Source organism: Electrona antarctica (assembly GCF_951216825.1).
Source record: "Electrona antarctica genome assembly, contig: scaffold_221, whole genome shotgun sequence".
In the NCBI taxonomy this organism is placed as follows: domain Eukaryota; kingdom Metazoa; phylum Chordata; class Actinopteri; order Myctophiformes; family Myctophidae; genus Electrona; species Electrona antarctica.
In genome coordinates, this window is record NW_027637261.1 from 176,513 (window position 1) to 192,697 (window position 16,185).

Below are 16,185 nucleotides of genomic sequence, written 5' to 3' on the forward strand. Positions count from 1 at the left end.
ACAATATCAACACGCGTCCCTAATGGCCTATCAGAGACCGGCACTGTCCGTCCCTAATGGCCTATCAGAGACCGGCACTGTCCGTCCCTAATGGCCTATCAGAGACCGGCACTGTCCGTCCCTAATGGCCTATCAGAGACCGGCACTGCATTATCGTATGTGTCCCTAATGGCCTATCAGAGACCGGCACTGTCCGTCCCTAATGGCCTATCAGAGACCGGCACTGCATTATCGTATGTGTCCCTAATGGCCTATCAGAGACCGGCACTGTCCGTCCCTAATGGCCTATCAGAGACCGGCACTGCATTATCGTATGTGTCCCTAATGGCCTATCAGAGACCGGCACTGCATTATCGTATGTGTCCCTAATGGCCTATCAGAGACCGGCACTGTCCGTCCCTAATGGCCTATCAGAGACCGGCACTGCATTATCGTATGTGTCCCTAATGGCCTATCAGAGACCGGCACTGCATTATCGTATGTGTCCCTAATGGCCTATCAGAGACCGGCACTGCATTATCGTATGTGTCCCTAATGGCCTATCAGAGACCGGCACTGTCCGTCCCTAATGGCCTATCAGAGGCCGGCACTGTCCGTCCCTAACGGCCTATCAGAGACCGGCCCTGCATTATCGTATGTGTCCCTAATGGCCTATCAGAGACCGGCACTGTCCGTCCCTAATGGCCTATCAGAGACCGGCACTGTCCGTCCCTAATGGCCTATCAGAGACCGGCACTGCATTATCGTATGTGTCCCTAATGGCCTATCAGAGACCGGCACTGCAATATCGTATGCGTCTCTAATGGCCTATCAGAGACCGGCACTGCATTATCGTATGCGTCTCTAATGGCCTATCAGAGACCGGCACTGCAATATCGTATGCGTCTCTAATGGCCTATCAGAGACCGGCACTGCATTATCGTATGCGTCTCTAATGGCCTATCAGGGACCGGCACTGCATTATCGTATGTGTCCCTAATGGCCTATCAGAGACCGGCACTGCATTATCGTATGCGTCCCTAATGGCCTATCAGAGACCGGCACTGCATTATCGTATGCGTCCCTAATGGCCTATCAGAGACCGGCACTGCATTATCGTATGTGTCCCTAATGGCCTATCAGAGACCGGCACTGCATTATCGTATGTGTCCCTAATGGCCTATCAGAGACCGGCACTGCATTATCGTATGCGTCCCTAACGGCCTATCAGAGACCGGCACTGCATTATCGTATGCAGTGGTGGAAAGTACATTTACTTAAGTACTTTATACATTTTGAGGTATTTGTACTTTATACAATATTTACAATATACTTTTATTTCGACTCCACTACATCTCAGATGCAAATATTGTGCTTTCACTTCACTACATTTATACTACAGACAGTATAGTTGCTTTGTAGATTTTGATTATTATTACAAAACATAAATGAACCACTTCGGCCCTAGGCCTATATACATTTCGACCATTAATTGAAGATAGCCGATCTACAAGCTCACAATGCATCATTGTGAACCTGTGTCCCTAGCGATGACATCAGGGAACGACAGTTGTCTACCTCTGGTCTGCTTTGAGGCAGGACTCCAGAGAAGAAGGGAAGATATAACCTCATTGTCAGCTCTGTAGCAGTGGCCGGCAAACTGTGTTCTTCTGGATCGGACTAGTGTAGAAACACAGGGAAGGTTGCTCTATATTAGATCAGTCGATGGGTGGCTCTTCCAAGACAGATTTAGCGCTCTCATTAGAAGGCGGGTGTATAAGTGCCATCCAACCGTTTCTCTAGTTTCTTTGAAAGTGTCCATGTCTCGGAGCCATAGAGTAGGATCGGCTCGACGGTCGTCCTAAATATTTTTACTTTTAACATCTTACTAAGCTGGGAATTAGTGTGGACTTAAACTGTTATTGGTCTGTAGTACTCAGTTGAACTCTGAGTCCAGATTAACAGAGAGATCCATGCTGGTTCCATTTGTAAAAGCTCAGAGTTACTGTACATGTTGACACATTTGGTTCCTCACTGTCTTCGCTGGGGACCTTCCTGTGACCCTCCTGTAACCCCCCCCCCCCCACACACACACACACACACACACACACACACACACACACACACACACACCCTGAAGTAGGCTTAAAGGTATATTCAGTGATTTCACTTAATTCAAATATCACTTCTTGTTTTGTTTTGTTGTGATAATCCTCCCTACTATTGATTGATTAACAGTTTGCAGAATTACAGTACATTTCAAGTACAACTCAATACAAAAACTGTTAACAGTGAGTGGACGACACCATAAAGCATTACACTTGTTTACAAGAGGGCCCACCATTTTCAATTCATCAAAACATTTAGAGACGTACGAATATACACAACTATATAGTCAAAAATAAATCATCATAGGAGGTAAAAAGGGAAAAGAAATATATACAGTGAGGGGAAACAGGGGTGGGTGGGGGATTCAGATTTTACGGGGGCCAGTTTCGAATTGCAGCCGTCCGTAGGTGCCCTTAGAGAGCAGTTTTGAAGGAGTCGGTGTGTGTGCTGTTGGCCTGTCGCGCGTCCCACCCCCCCTCACTGTAGTGCGTGCATGTGCACATCTTGTTACCGGGGCGGACCGGGGGGTTTTCCAAATCACCCAAATCACTGAATGCTCCTTTAAGCTTTACGTTAAAGTTAAACCTTACGCTTGTATCTCTCTCTCTCTCTATCTCTCTCTCTCTCTCTCTCTCTCTCTCTCTCTCACTAGGATGAGGTGCTGACCGTGATCAGGCGAGTGGATGATAACTGGGCAGAGGGCATGCTGGGAGACAAGATTGGCATCTTCCCCATTCTCTATGTGGAGGTAGGAACACGGCCGCACGCACGCACATTCACATACTCAATGGATATGTATGTCCTCATGATACAACACACATGTCAGTACTGGCGGCTGTGGCTCAGGAGGTAGAGCAGGTCGTCCAATGATCCGTGGGTTGGCAGTTCGAATCCCGGCTCCTCCTGTCTACATGTCGAAGTGTCCTTGGGCAAGACAAGTTACGTCGACCTGTGTTGTTGGTTTGTAATTGTTCCCACTTCCCAGTGTGTGCACGAGAGTTGTTCCCACTAACTGCACTAGCAGCACTGAGAGTGGCGATTGCATCATTGCATAGCCTATGCTGCCTCCCAGTTATACCTTAAAGTAATTTCAAAACAAAAAAAAGTAAAATTGTTTAATCAAGCTGCTTTAGTGTATTTTTCTACTTGGCTGTTCTTTATGCTGTTCATGCTTTGAAGTCCGATAATACAAACTGACAAAAAAAAAAAAAAATTGGTTTATTTATTTATTTTAATAATGATTAATTATTAAAATTATGACGTCATGAACGGGCCTCCCGATCCTTAAGGCCGCCCCTGCCTGTGTCCAAAAGGTAAGGAAAATAATCCCATGTAGTTTATTCAGTCTCTTGTTAATATTTTTCCGCTGGTTAAAACCCACGGAGACTACCGTAAAAACCCACATTCAAAAGAAGCAAACATTGCCGATCTACAAGTCGGGGGGGTATCCTTTCAATAAAGGTTCATACATACAAGTTCACAACATGACACTCTCATATACAACCAAGTTCACACTCAAAAAAAGAAGAGATACAAGGTTTTCTTTCTCCGACAGCCGTGAATATGCAGCTGCGGCAGAAGGTGAAACGCTACAGTCTCATAACGACAGAGCAGACAAGGTGAACAGCGTTCACAGATAAAGTTAACCCATTCTGGACGGGGCACCGCTTTTGGTGTTATTATGTTATGCTTTAGCTAATGAAAAATAGCAGATCTACAAGCTCATAGCGCGGCACCGAGTGCCGCACTACGAGCTTGTAGATCTGCTATTTTTTGAAAAATCGTGAAAATGTGGCGAAACAATGTTCAGAGCGAACGTTTTTAACTCAAATCTTTGCTTCTGGGGGGGTCCCTGGAACAACATATTTGCTTCTGGGGGGGTCCCTGGAACAACATATTCTTCTGGTGGGGTCCCTGGAACAACATATTCTTCTGGTGGGGTCCCTGGAACAACATATTCTTCTGGTGGGGTCCCTGGAACAACATATTCTTCTGGGGGGGTCCCTGGAACAACATATTGCTTCTGGGGGGGTCCCTGGAACAACATATTGGCAGATGGGGGGTCGGTGGCCAATTACATATCATTTTTGGGGGTCCTTGACATGAAATATTGAGCACCGCTGATACAGAAACATTAGGTTTTTCAGAAAATTGTCATGATTTAGGAGACATTTTTTAAATTTCGACGTCAGGCCTAAATGGGTTGTTCTCTTTATCAGCTACAGTTTCAGATCAAAGACTTTGTGTGTTTATTCAAAAGGATAAACCATTAGAAAATCACGGTGAGACGTATCGGGCGTCTGTATAAAATACAAAGCTGCATTTCCCAGCTATTTGTTTTGAAGTTCAATTTATAGATTTTGTGCCCGGCGGCAACATCTTTTTTTCAATTATTTTTTTTGTATATTTATTCATCCAGGGGAGATTTACTGAGCGATTTGCTCTTTTTGAGCAGTGCCCTTCTTCACAATCGCACAATCGCACGCATGCACGCACGCACGCACGCACGCACGCACGCACGCACGCACGCACGCACGCACGCACGCACGCAAATAGACTAACTGCTAAATTGGTAGATCCACAAGCTTGTAGATCTAAAATCTTAGGATATTTAGTCGACTAAACCTGGACTAACACTAAGACATTCCATGTGACTAAAACTAAATGAAAACTATTCAAGAGACTGTATAATACGACTAAAACTGAAATCTAAATTTGCTGTCAAAATCATCAGTGCAAAAGAGTTTTCCATGCAGGCTGCGGAGGTGCTGCCATAAAGCCTGTGTGCACACTCTGTCTCGGGTGGCTCCCAGAACGCTTTGATGATGTCTTACCCACCATGAGCGAGCGAGTGAGCGAGCGCGGTGCACGTCGGTGCACGGTACAGTTGAGTGAACGTATCTGTTTCTATATGGATGGGTACGTGGCCCCAGTGGGACTGTTTCTATATGGATGGGTACGTGGCCCCAGTGGGACTGTTTCTATATGGATGGGTACGTGGCCCCAGTGGGACTGCAGCACCTGTTTCTATATGGATGGGTACGTGGCCCCAGTGGGACTGTATCTGTTTCTATATGGATGGGTACGTGGCCCCAGTGGGACTGCAGCACCTGTTTCTATATGGATGGGTACGTGGCCCCAGTGGGACTGCAGCACCTGTTTCTATATGGATGGGTACGTGGCCCCAGTGGGACACGTATCTGTTTCTATATGGATGGGTACGTGGCCCCAGTGGGGTGAACGTATCTGTTTCTATATGGATGGGTACGTGGCCCCAGTGGGGTGAACGTATCTGTTTCTATATGGATGGGTACGTGGCCCCAGTGGGACAACGTATCTGTTTCTATATGGATGGGTACGTGGCCCCAGTGGGACTGTATCTGTTTCTATATGGATGGGTACGTGGCCCCAGTGGGACTGTATCTGTTTCTATATGGATGGGTACGTGGCCCCAGTTGAGTGAACGTATCTGTTTCTATATGGATGGGTACGTGGCCCCAGTGGGGTGAACGTATCTGTTTCTATATGGATGGGTACGTGGCCCCAGTTGAGTGAACGTATCTGTTTCTATATGGATGGGTACGTGGCCCCAGTGGGGTGAACGTATCTGTTTCTATATGGATGGGTACGTGGCCCCAGTTGAGTGAACGTATCTGTTTCTATATGGATGGGTACGTGGCCCCAGTGGGGTGAACGTATCTGTTTCTATATGGATGGGTACGTGGCCCCAGTGGGACTGTATCTGTTTCTATATGGATGGGTACGTGGCCCCAGTGGGACTGTATCTGTTTCTATATGGATGGGTACGTGGCCCCAGTTGAGTGAACGTATCTGTTTCTATATGGATGGGTACGTGGCCCCAGTGGGGTGAACGTATCTGTTTCTATATGGATGGGTACGTGGCCCCAGTGGGACAACGTATCTGTTTCTATATGGATGGGTACGTGGCCCCAGTGGGTGAACGTATCTGTTTCTATATGGATGGGTACGTGGCCCCAGTGGGACTGTTTCTATATGGATGGGTACGTGGCCCCAGTGGGACTGTTTCTATATGGATGGGTACGTGGCCCCAGTGGGTGAACGTATCTGTTTCTATATGGATGGGTACGTGGCCCCAGTGGGACTGTATCTGTTTCTATATGGATGGGTACGTGGCCCCAGTGGGTGAACGTATCTGTTTCTATATGGATGGGTACGTGGCCCCAGTGGGTGAACGTATCTGTTTCTATATGGATGGGTACGTGGCCCCAGTGGGTGAACGTATCTGTTTCTATATGGATGGGTACGTGGCCCCAGTTGAGTGAACGTATCTGTTTCTATATGGATGGGTACGTGGCCCCAGTGGGACTGTATCTGTTTCTATATGGATGGGTACGTGGCCCCAGTGGGACTGTATCTGTTTCTATATGGATGGGTACGTGGCCCCAGTTGAGTGAATGTATCTGTTTCTATATGGATGGGTACGTGGCCCCAGTGGGACTGTATCTGTTTCTATATGGATGGGTACGTGGCCCCAGTGGGACTGCAGCACCTGTTTCTATATGGATGGGTACGTGGCCCCAGTGGGACTGTTTCTATATGGATGGGTACGTGGCCCCAGTGGGACAACGTATCTGTTTCTATATGGATGGGTACGTGGCCCCAGTTGAGTGAACGTATCTGTTTCTATATGGATGGGTACGTGGCCCCAGTGGGACTGTATCTGTTTCTATATGGATGGGTACGTGGCCCCAGTGGGACTGTATCTGTTTCTATATGGATGGGTACGTGGCCCCAGTGGGACTGTATCTGTTTCTATATGGATGGGTACGTGGCCCCAGTGGGACTGTATCTGTTTCTATATGGATGGGTACGTGGCCCCAGTGGGTGAACGTATCTGTTTCTATATGGATGGGTACGTGGCCCCAGTGGGTGAACGTATCTGTTTCTATATGGATGGGTACGTGGCCCCAGTGGGTGAACGTATCTGTTTCTATATGGATGGGTACGTGGCCCCAGTTGAGTGAACGTATCTGTTTCTATATGGATGGGTACGTGGCCCCAGTGGGTGAACGTATCTGTTTCTATATGGATGGGTACGTGGCCCCAGTGGGTGAACGTATCTGTTTCTATATGGATGGGTACGTGGCCCCAGTGGGTGAACGTATCTGTTTCTATATGGATGGGTACGTGGCCCCAGTGGGTGAACGTATCTGTTTCTATATGGATGGGTACGTGGCCCCAGTGGGTGAACGTATCTGTTTCTATATGGATGGGTACGTGGCCCCAGTGGGTGAACGTATCTGTTTCTATATGGATGGGTACGTGGCCCCAGTGGGGTGAACGTATCTGTTTCTATATGGATGGGTACGTGGCCCCAGTGGGACAACGTATCTGTTTCTATATGGATGGGTACGTGGCCCCAGTGGGGTGAACGTATCTGTTTCTATATGGATGGGTACGTGGCCCCAGTGGGTGAACGTATCTGTTTCTATATGGATGGGTACGTGGCCCCAGTGGGACTGTATCTGTTTCTATATGGATGGGTACGTGGCCCCAGTTGAGTGAACGTATCTGTTTCTATATGGATGGGTACGTGGCCCCAGTGGGACTGTATCTGTTTCTATATGGATGGGTACGTGGCCCCAGTGGGACTGTATCTGTTTCTATATGGATGGGTACGTGGCCCCAGTTGAGTGAATGTATCTGTTTCTATATGGATGGGTACGTGGCCCCAGTGGGACTGTATCTGTTTCTATATGGATGGGTACGTGGCCCCAGTGGGACTGCAGCACCTGTTTCTATATGGATGGGTACGTGGCCCCAGTGGGACTGTTTCTATATGGATGGGTACGTGGCCCCAGTGGGACAACGTATCTGTTTCTATATGGATGGGTACGTGGCCCCAGTTGAGTGAACGTATCTGTTTCTATATGGATGGGTACGTGGCCCCAGTGGGACTGTATCTGTTTCTATATGGATGGGTACGTGGCCCCAGTGGGTGAACGTATCTGTTTCTATATGGATGGGTACGTGGCCCCAGTGGAGTGAACGTATCTGTTTCTATATGGATGGGTACGTGGCCCCAGTGGGACTGTATCTGTTTCTATATGGATGGGTACGTGGCCCCAGTGGGACTGTATCTGTTTCTATATGGATGGGTACGTGGCCCCAGTTGAGTGAATGTATCTGTTTCTATATGGATGGGTACGTGGCCCCAGTGGGACTGTATCTGTTTCTATATGGATGGGTACGTGGCCCCAGTGGGACTGTATCTGTTTCTATATGGATGGGTACGTGGCCCCAGTGGGGACAACGTATCTGTTTCTATATGGATGGGTACGTGGCCCCAGTGGGTGAACGTATCTGTTTCTATATGGATGGGTACGTGGCCCCAGTGGGTGAACGTATCTGTTTCTATATGGATGGGTACGTGGCCCCAGTGGGTGAACGTATCTGTTTCTATATGGATGGGTACGTGGCCCCAGTGGGGTGAACGTATCTGTTTCTATATGGATGGGTACGTGGCCCCAGTTGAGTGAACGTATCTGTTTCTATATGGATGGGTACGTGGCCCCAGTGGGACTGTATCTGTTTCTATATGGATGGGTACGTGGCCCCAGTTGAGTGAACGTATCTGTTTCTATATGGATGGGTACGTGGCCCCAGTGGGACTGTATCTGTTTCTATATGGATGGGTACGTGGCCCCAGTGGGACTGCAGCACCTGTTTCTATATGGATGGGTACGTGGCCCCAGTGGGACTGTTTCTATATGGATGGGTACGTGGCCCCAGTGGGACAACGTATCTGTTTCTATATGGATGGGTACGTGGCCCCAGTTGAGTGAACGTATCTGTTTCTATATGGATGGGTACGTGGCCCCAGTGGGGTGAACGTATCTGTTTCTATATGGATGGGTACGTGGCCCCAGTGGGACTGTATCTGTTTCTATATGGATGGGTACGTGGCCCCAGTGGGACTGTATCTGTTTCTATATGGATGGGTACGTGGCCCCAGTTGAGTGAACGTATCTGTTTCTATATGGATGGGTACGTGGCCCCAGTGGGACTGTATCTGTTTCTATATGGATGGGTACGTGGCCCCAGTGGGACTGTATCTGTTTCTATATGGATGGGTACGTGGCCCCAGTTGAGTGAATGTATCTGTTTCTATATGGATGGGTACGTGGCCCCAGTGGGACTGTATCTGTTTCTATATGGATGGGTACGTGGCCCCAGTGGGACTGTATCTGTTTCTATATGGATGGGTACGTGGCCCCAGTGGGGTGAACGTATCTGTTTCTATATGGATGGGTACGTGGCCCCAGTGGGGTGAACGTATCTGTTTCTATATGGATGGGTACGTGGCCCCAGTGGGTGAACGTATCTGTTTCTATATGGATGGGTACGTGGCCCCAGTGGGTGAACGTATCTGTTTCTATATGGATGGGTACGTGGCCCCAGTGGGACTGTATCTGTTTCTATATGGATGGGTACGTGGCCCCAGTGGGACTGTATCTGTTTCTATATGGATGGGTACGTGGCCCCAGTGGGGTGAACGTATCTGTTTCTATATGGATGGGTACGTGGCCCCAGTGGGGTGAACGTATCTGTTTCTATATGGATGGGTACGTGGCCCCAGTGGGTGAACGTATCTGTTTCTATATGGATGGGTACGTGGCCCCAGTGGGTGAACGTATCTGTTTCTATATGGATGGGTACGTGGCCCCAGTGGGTGAACGTATCTGTTTCTATATGGATGGGTACGTGGCCCCAGTGGGACTGTATCTGTTTCTATATGGATGGGTACGTGGCCCCAGTGGGTGAACGTATCTGTTTCTATATGGATGGGTACGTGGCCCCAGTGGGTGAACGTATCTGTTTCTATATGGATGGGTACGTGGCCCCAGTGGAGTGAACGTATCTGTTTCTATATGGATGGGTACGTGGCCCCAGTGGGTGAACGTATCTGTTTCTATATGGATGGGTACGTGGCCCCAGTTGAGTGAACGTATCTGTTTCTATATGGATGGGTACGTGGCCCCAGTTGAGTGAACGTATCTGTTTCTATATGGATGGGTACGTGGCCCCAGTGGGACTGGTACAGTTGAGTGAACGTATCTGTTTCTATATGGATGGGTGGCCCCAGTGGGACTGGATGGGTGGCCCCAGTGGGACTGGATGGGTGGCCCCAGTGGGACTGCAGCACTGTATGTCTAGTGTTGCTGAGCACGAATACTGTATGTATAGTTTCATTATATAGAGATTCCACTGTTACGTTCTTAGCTTACGCATGTTTCATGAATACTTTACTTTTTGATGTATGTGGTGTATTCCCATGCTTTTTGTTCTTGCCCCTAATGTAAATCGCTCTGGATTAAGAGCGTCTGATAAATGCCTAAATTGTAAAATTGTGCCGCGCTACGAGCTCGTAGATCTGCTATTTTTTTTAAATCATTTTAATATATGTTCTTTCAGAGCGAATGCTTTTAACTCAAATCTTTGAATATATGTTCTTTCAGAGCGAATGCTTTTAACTCAAATCTTTGAATATATGTTCTTTCAGAGCCAACGCTTTTAACTCAAATCTTTTGCTCCTGGGGGGGGTCCCTGGAACAACATATTTAGAGATGGGGGTTGATTACATATAATTATGGTGTCCTTGACATGAAATATAGTTTGAGAACCACTGACAGAAACATTTTTCAGAAAAAGCTGTTTTTAGAATTAGGATTTCAAAGACTTTTTTTTTGTAGAATCGACCTCAGGTCCAAATGGGTTTAACCCATTTTGGGCGGGAACCCCTTTTGGTGTTAGCATTATGTATATTATGCTTTAGCTATTGAAAAATAGCAGATCTACAAGCTCATAGCACGGCACCTAGTGGCGCGCTATGAGCTTGTAGGTCTGCTATTTTTGAAAAATAGAAGAACGACTGACATAGAAACATAGCTTTTTCAGAAAACTGTCAGGATGTAGAAGATATTTAGAATCTGATCTCAGGTCAAAATGGGTTTATTAAGGAAAACAGAATATTTCAGAGCGGATGCTCCTATTGCGTTTCCGTTCTTCCTCTCCCCTCGCTCACTGTCGAATGGAAAGTCAGCTCTCTGCTGACACTAAACCCCTAATTGCTCCTGAGGTGCTGGTTGGTGCCTTGCATGGTTTCCTCCGCCATCGGTGTATGAATGTGTGTGTGAATGTGTGTGTGAATGGGTGAATGTAATGCACAATCTATGTAAAGCGCCTTGGATAAAGGCGCTATATAAATGCACCATTTACCATTTTACCATTTACCCCCCCCCCCCTCCCCACTGTGACTCGAGCCCCCCCCCCCCCCCCACTGTGACTCGAGGCCCCCCTCAGCCCCCCCCACTGTGACTCGAGCCCCCCCCCCCACTGTGACTCGAGCCCCCCCCCCCCCCCCCCACTGTGACTCGAGGCCCCCCTCAGCCCCCCCCACTGTGACTCGAGCCCCCCCCCCACTGTGACTCGAGCCCCCCCCCCCCCCCACTGTGACTCGAGGCCCCCTGCCAGTACTTCTCTTTCATCTGTGACAATGACTCCATAATCGACCCCATTCTCTGTTACCAGTCGTTACACTCTTTACACCCATAAGGGACCTTCATCCCTCTGTTGCATAAGGTTCCTTATTTCTCTCATTTGTTTCTATATAAGGCCAAGTCATCCATGCAGTTTGCAACATTGTGATGCGATGGCTGCCTCATTTTATCATTTCACAAGCATCATCTTTTTTTTTTCCTTTCCGTTTAGGTCTGATGTCGGAATTTTTTAAATGTCTTCTACATCCTGACAGTTTTCTGAAATACCTCATGTTTCTATATCAGTGGTGCTTAAACAATATTTCATGTCAAGGACCCCAAACATTATCTGAATTTGGCCTCCTTTGTTCCAGGGACCTCACCAAAAGATTTGAGCTAAAAACGTTCGCTCTGAAAGAATATATATATATTCAAAGATTTGAGGCACACGATTTTTCAAAAATAGCAGACCTACAAGTTCATAGCGCGGCACTTGGTGCCGTGCTATGAGCTTGTAGGTCTGCTATTTTTCAATAGCTAAAGTATAACATAATGCTTAAAAATACCAAAAGGGGTTCCCGCCCAGAATGGGTTAAAAGTACAGGATTATTGTATCATTTTCAGGAAATTGTTTTCCTGCAAATGTTTTTATACTAATATTATCTCACTGCGTACAGCTGCTCGTTCTCCTCACGGTTGTTGTAAGAGTTGCTCCAGACAAGAGATAGCGTCAGCTATTTCTGTATTGTGTTTAACATGCAAATAAATGCATGTATAGCAGCCACTGAACACACACAGCGGTTCTGTTTGACTCTGAGTCCCTGTTAACAGGCTGCAGCCACTGAACACACACAGCGGTTCTGTTTGACTCTGAGTCCCTGTTAACAGGCTGCAGCCACTGAACACACACAGCGGTTCTGTTTGACTCTGAGTCCCTGTTAACAGGCTGCAGCCACTGAACACACACAGCGGTTCTGTTTGACTCTGAGTCCCTGTTAACAGGCTGCAGCCACTGAACACACACAGCGGTTCTGTTTGACTCTGAGTCCCTGTTAACAGGCTGCAGCCACTGAACACACACAGCGGGTCTGTTTGACTCTGAGTCCCTGTTAACAGGCTGCAGCCACTGAACACACACAGCGGGTCTGTTTGACTCTGAGTCCCTGTTAACAGGCTGCAGCCACTGAACACACACAGCGGTTCTGTTTGAATCTGAGTCCCTGTTAACAGGCTGCAGCGACAGGACAATCAATAGGGTCATACGGTCTGACGTCAGTCCCACACGCCGTCTCCCACTTGCACTTTAAGCAGGATAAGCAAGAACCAAACGTGGGTGTGTGGGTGTGTGTGTGTGTGTGTGTGTGTGTGTGTGTGTGTGTGTGTGTGTGTGTGTGTGTGTGTGTGTGTGTGTGTGTGTGTGTGTGTGTGTGTGTGTGTGTGTGTGTGTGTGTGTGTGTGTGTGTGTGTGTGTGTGTGCAGATCTACAAGCTCACAACACGTCGCGCTTGTGAGCTTATAGATCTGCTATTTAGATCTGCTATTTTCAGCATGCAACCAAGTGTTAAGTGACTTCTACTGGATCTCTTGTCCACTAGTCCCTTCCTAACATTTTAGTCTACTTTTTATTTGTTGACGAAATTGTCAATATATTTAGTCTTAGTTTTAGTCACCATTGCTTAGTTTTCATTTAGTTTCCAAAACTTTCCATTTCGTTTTCGTCAGTGAAAAAGGGTAGTCGACGGACATTTTTCGTCTTAGTTTTAGTCGAGGAAAACAACACTGATCAGATCCTGATACAGACTCATCTGGTGCGTCTCCCTTTCAGCTGATCTATGATCAGATCCTGATACAGACTCATCTGGTGCGTCTCCCTTTCAGCTGATCTATGATCAGATCCTGATACAGACTCATCTGGTGCGTCTCCCTTTCAGCTGATCTATGATCAGATCCTGATACAGACTCATCTGGTGCGTCTCCCTTTCAGCTGATCTATTGTCTGTCTCCTCCATGAACACAATATTCACGTCTTTTTTTCCTTTTTAAATAAACCACTAAAACCCTATAATTCTATAAGTACAGGAAGCAAGGGATCAGGTGCTTTTAATCACAGGACATCAAATATGGTATTGGAAAAAAGCTATTATTTCCCTCGACATCAATACAGTATGTATGTATCTATCTGGACCTAGGCTATAGCTTTAACCCATTTTGGACGGGAACCCCTTTTGGTGTTTTAAGCATTATTTTATGCCATAGCTGTTGAAAAACAGCAGATCTACAAGTTCATAGCTCATGAACTTGTAGGTCTGCTATTTTTGATAAATCGTGAAAATGTGCCTCAAATCTTTCTGTTTCTGTTTTTAACTCAAATCTTTACTTCCGAGGGGGTCCCTGGAACAACATATTTTCAGATGGGGGGGTCGGCGGCATATTACATATAATTTCTGGGGTCATTGACATGAAATATATTGGAGAACCACTGATACAGAACCATGAGGTTTTTCAGACAAAAATACATTTTAAAGTCAGGCCTAAATGGGTTAATATTATAGTGAGGAACTTCATATCATGTACTGTATATATGGTTGCTGTCGCCGGGCAGAAACATCCTCCTCCATTCCTGCCCTGACAGCAGGGCAGAAACGTCCTCCTCCATTCCTGCCCTGACAGCGACAGCATAATGGTTTACTGTAATAACATAATGGTTTACTGTAAGTTTTAGCAGTGGTTCCCAAACCTTTTCATATCAAGGACCCCCAATTGGACAGTGATGAGTAGGAGTAGGGATGGAGCTCGATAACCGATACTCCATAAAATCCGATAACAAGCTTATCGAGTACCCGTTATCAATACGTTTTGGGCTTATCAAGCCTGTTATGGAGCATAGCGGCCCATGATGTCATGTTCAAACAATCATGGCAAGAGGCGATCAAGAAATAAATGTAATCATCCACGCTGGCACAAACATGTCGGTCTAAAAGTGTATTGATACCTGCCAACCAGCGCTGTCCGGGGAAACAAAATAACACTTTGAAGTGTAACAGTTTCTTTAATATTATTTTATTGGTAAAAAGGTCAATTGTCTGTTAGAAATATACTGTATTTTAAGGCCCTAGTAAAAGATACTGGTTCTGTTCAGAATGTATTGTCTCCCGTCTTTCCACAAAATAATAGAGAATGCTCGATAGTGGACTCGATAAGACCCGGCTCGATAAGGTGATCGTTATCAATAAAAATTAACGAACTCCATCTCTACTGATGAGCCTGCGGACCCCCATTAGAAAAGATATGCCAAGGACCCCCATGAGAGTTTAATTTCAAGGGCCGCCCAGTTTGACATGCATTAGGCTACGGGCCATTTATATCTCTGGGACCCCAAATCTATATTGTAAAATCAATGTTAATTTAACTCTGAGAGTGTACAAATGGAACCAAATGGACCCGTTAGAGTCCATTTGGTTCCATTTGTACACTCTCAGAGTTACAGACCCATAATAGTCCATTTGGTTCCTATCTATCATTTAGCTGGGGACCCCCTGGAACTCCCTCAAGGACCCCTGGGGGTCCCCGGACCCCACTTTGGGAACCACTGGTCTAGTTTACTGCAGTCAACATTTACAATGTTCTGACATGAAGGAGGTCACTTTATGTTCTGACATGAAGGAGGTCACTTCATACAACGTGTGGCGAAGCCTCTGTTCTGACATGAAGGAGGTCACTTCATACAACGTGTGGCGAAGCCTCTGTTCTGACATGAAGGAGGTCACTTCATACAACGTGTGGCGAAGCCTCTGTTCTGACATGAAGGAGGTCACTTCATACAACGTGTGGCGAAGCTTCGCCATAAAACGGCCGTTTAAAGGCAGGGCTAAACGAACAGAGCTGTGGATTAATGTGGAATCTGTCCCTTATCTTTGTTGCCTTGGTTCTCTCTTGTGTGTGTGTGTGTGTGTGTGTGTGTGTGTGTGTGTGTGTGTGTGTGTGTGTGTGTGTGTGTGTGTGTGTGTGTGTGTGTGTGTGACACTGTGTGTGGGCAAGCATGTTCTTGTGTGCATATCCATAATCCGCATGAACGTTAATTATAGTGCGTGCGTGCGTGTGCGTGCTTGCGGTATTTGCGTTGGTGGCCGTGTATATTTATGTATCTGTCAGTTGAATAGGTCGTGTCGCAGTAGGTCATGGAGCAGTGCATTATGGGTATTAGGTATTGATTTGACTAGAAGACATTCATTAAGACTGAAGGAGACAGACAGGCAGACGCAGACGCAGACGCAGACGCAGACGCAGACGCAGGCAGGCAGGCAGGCAGGCAGGCAGGCAGGCAGGCAGGCAGGCAGGCAGGCAGGCAGGCAGGCAGACAGACTAAAGTCCTGTGTACACCCAAAAGAAGATTAATGTTCAGACCCATTAAAGCTGTCATTATCAGCCCACCAATACTCTGATAATCTGCTGTGGGGCAATGAGCGCACGCACGCACGCACGCACACACACACACACACACACACACACACACACACACACAGCACACACACATCAACAGGTCGTGCCCCAAATGGGTTTCTCGTAATAGCTACTA

At 47.0% G+C, this 16,185-nt stretch overlaps 1 protein-coding gene across 1 annotated transcript in view; it reads left to right on the forward strand.

Moving 5' to 3' along the window:
- The window catches only part of LOC306919026 (E3 ubiquitin-protein ligase SH3RF3-like), a gene marked incomplete at both ends in the record, with an annotated part of 60,249 nt that overhangs the window by 8,337 nt on the left and 35,727 nt on the right, over window positions 1-16,185 (forward strand). Inside the window, one exon of the mRNA XM_079531875.1 lies at window positions 2,741-2,836. Coding sequence (XP_079388001.1) covers window positions 2,741-2,836 — 96 coding nt within the window. The remainder of the gene's footprint in view (window positions 1-2,740; window positions 2,837-16,185) is intronic.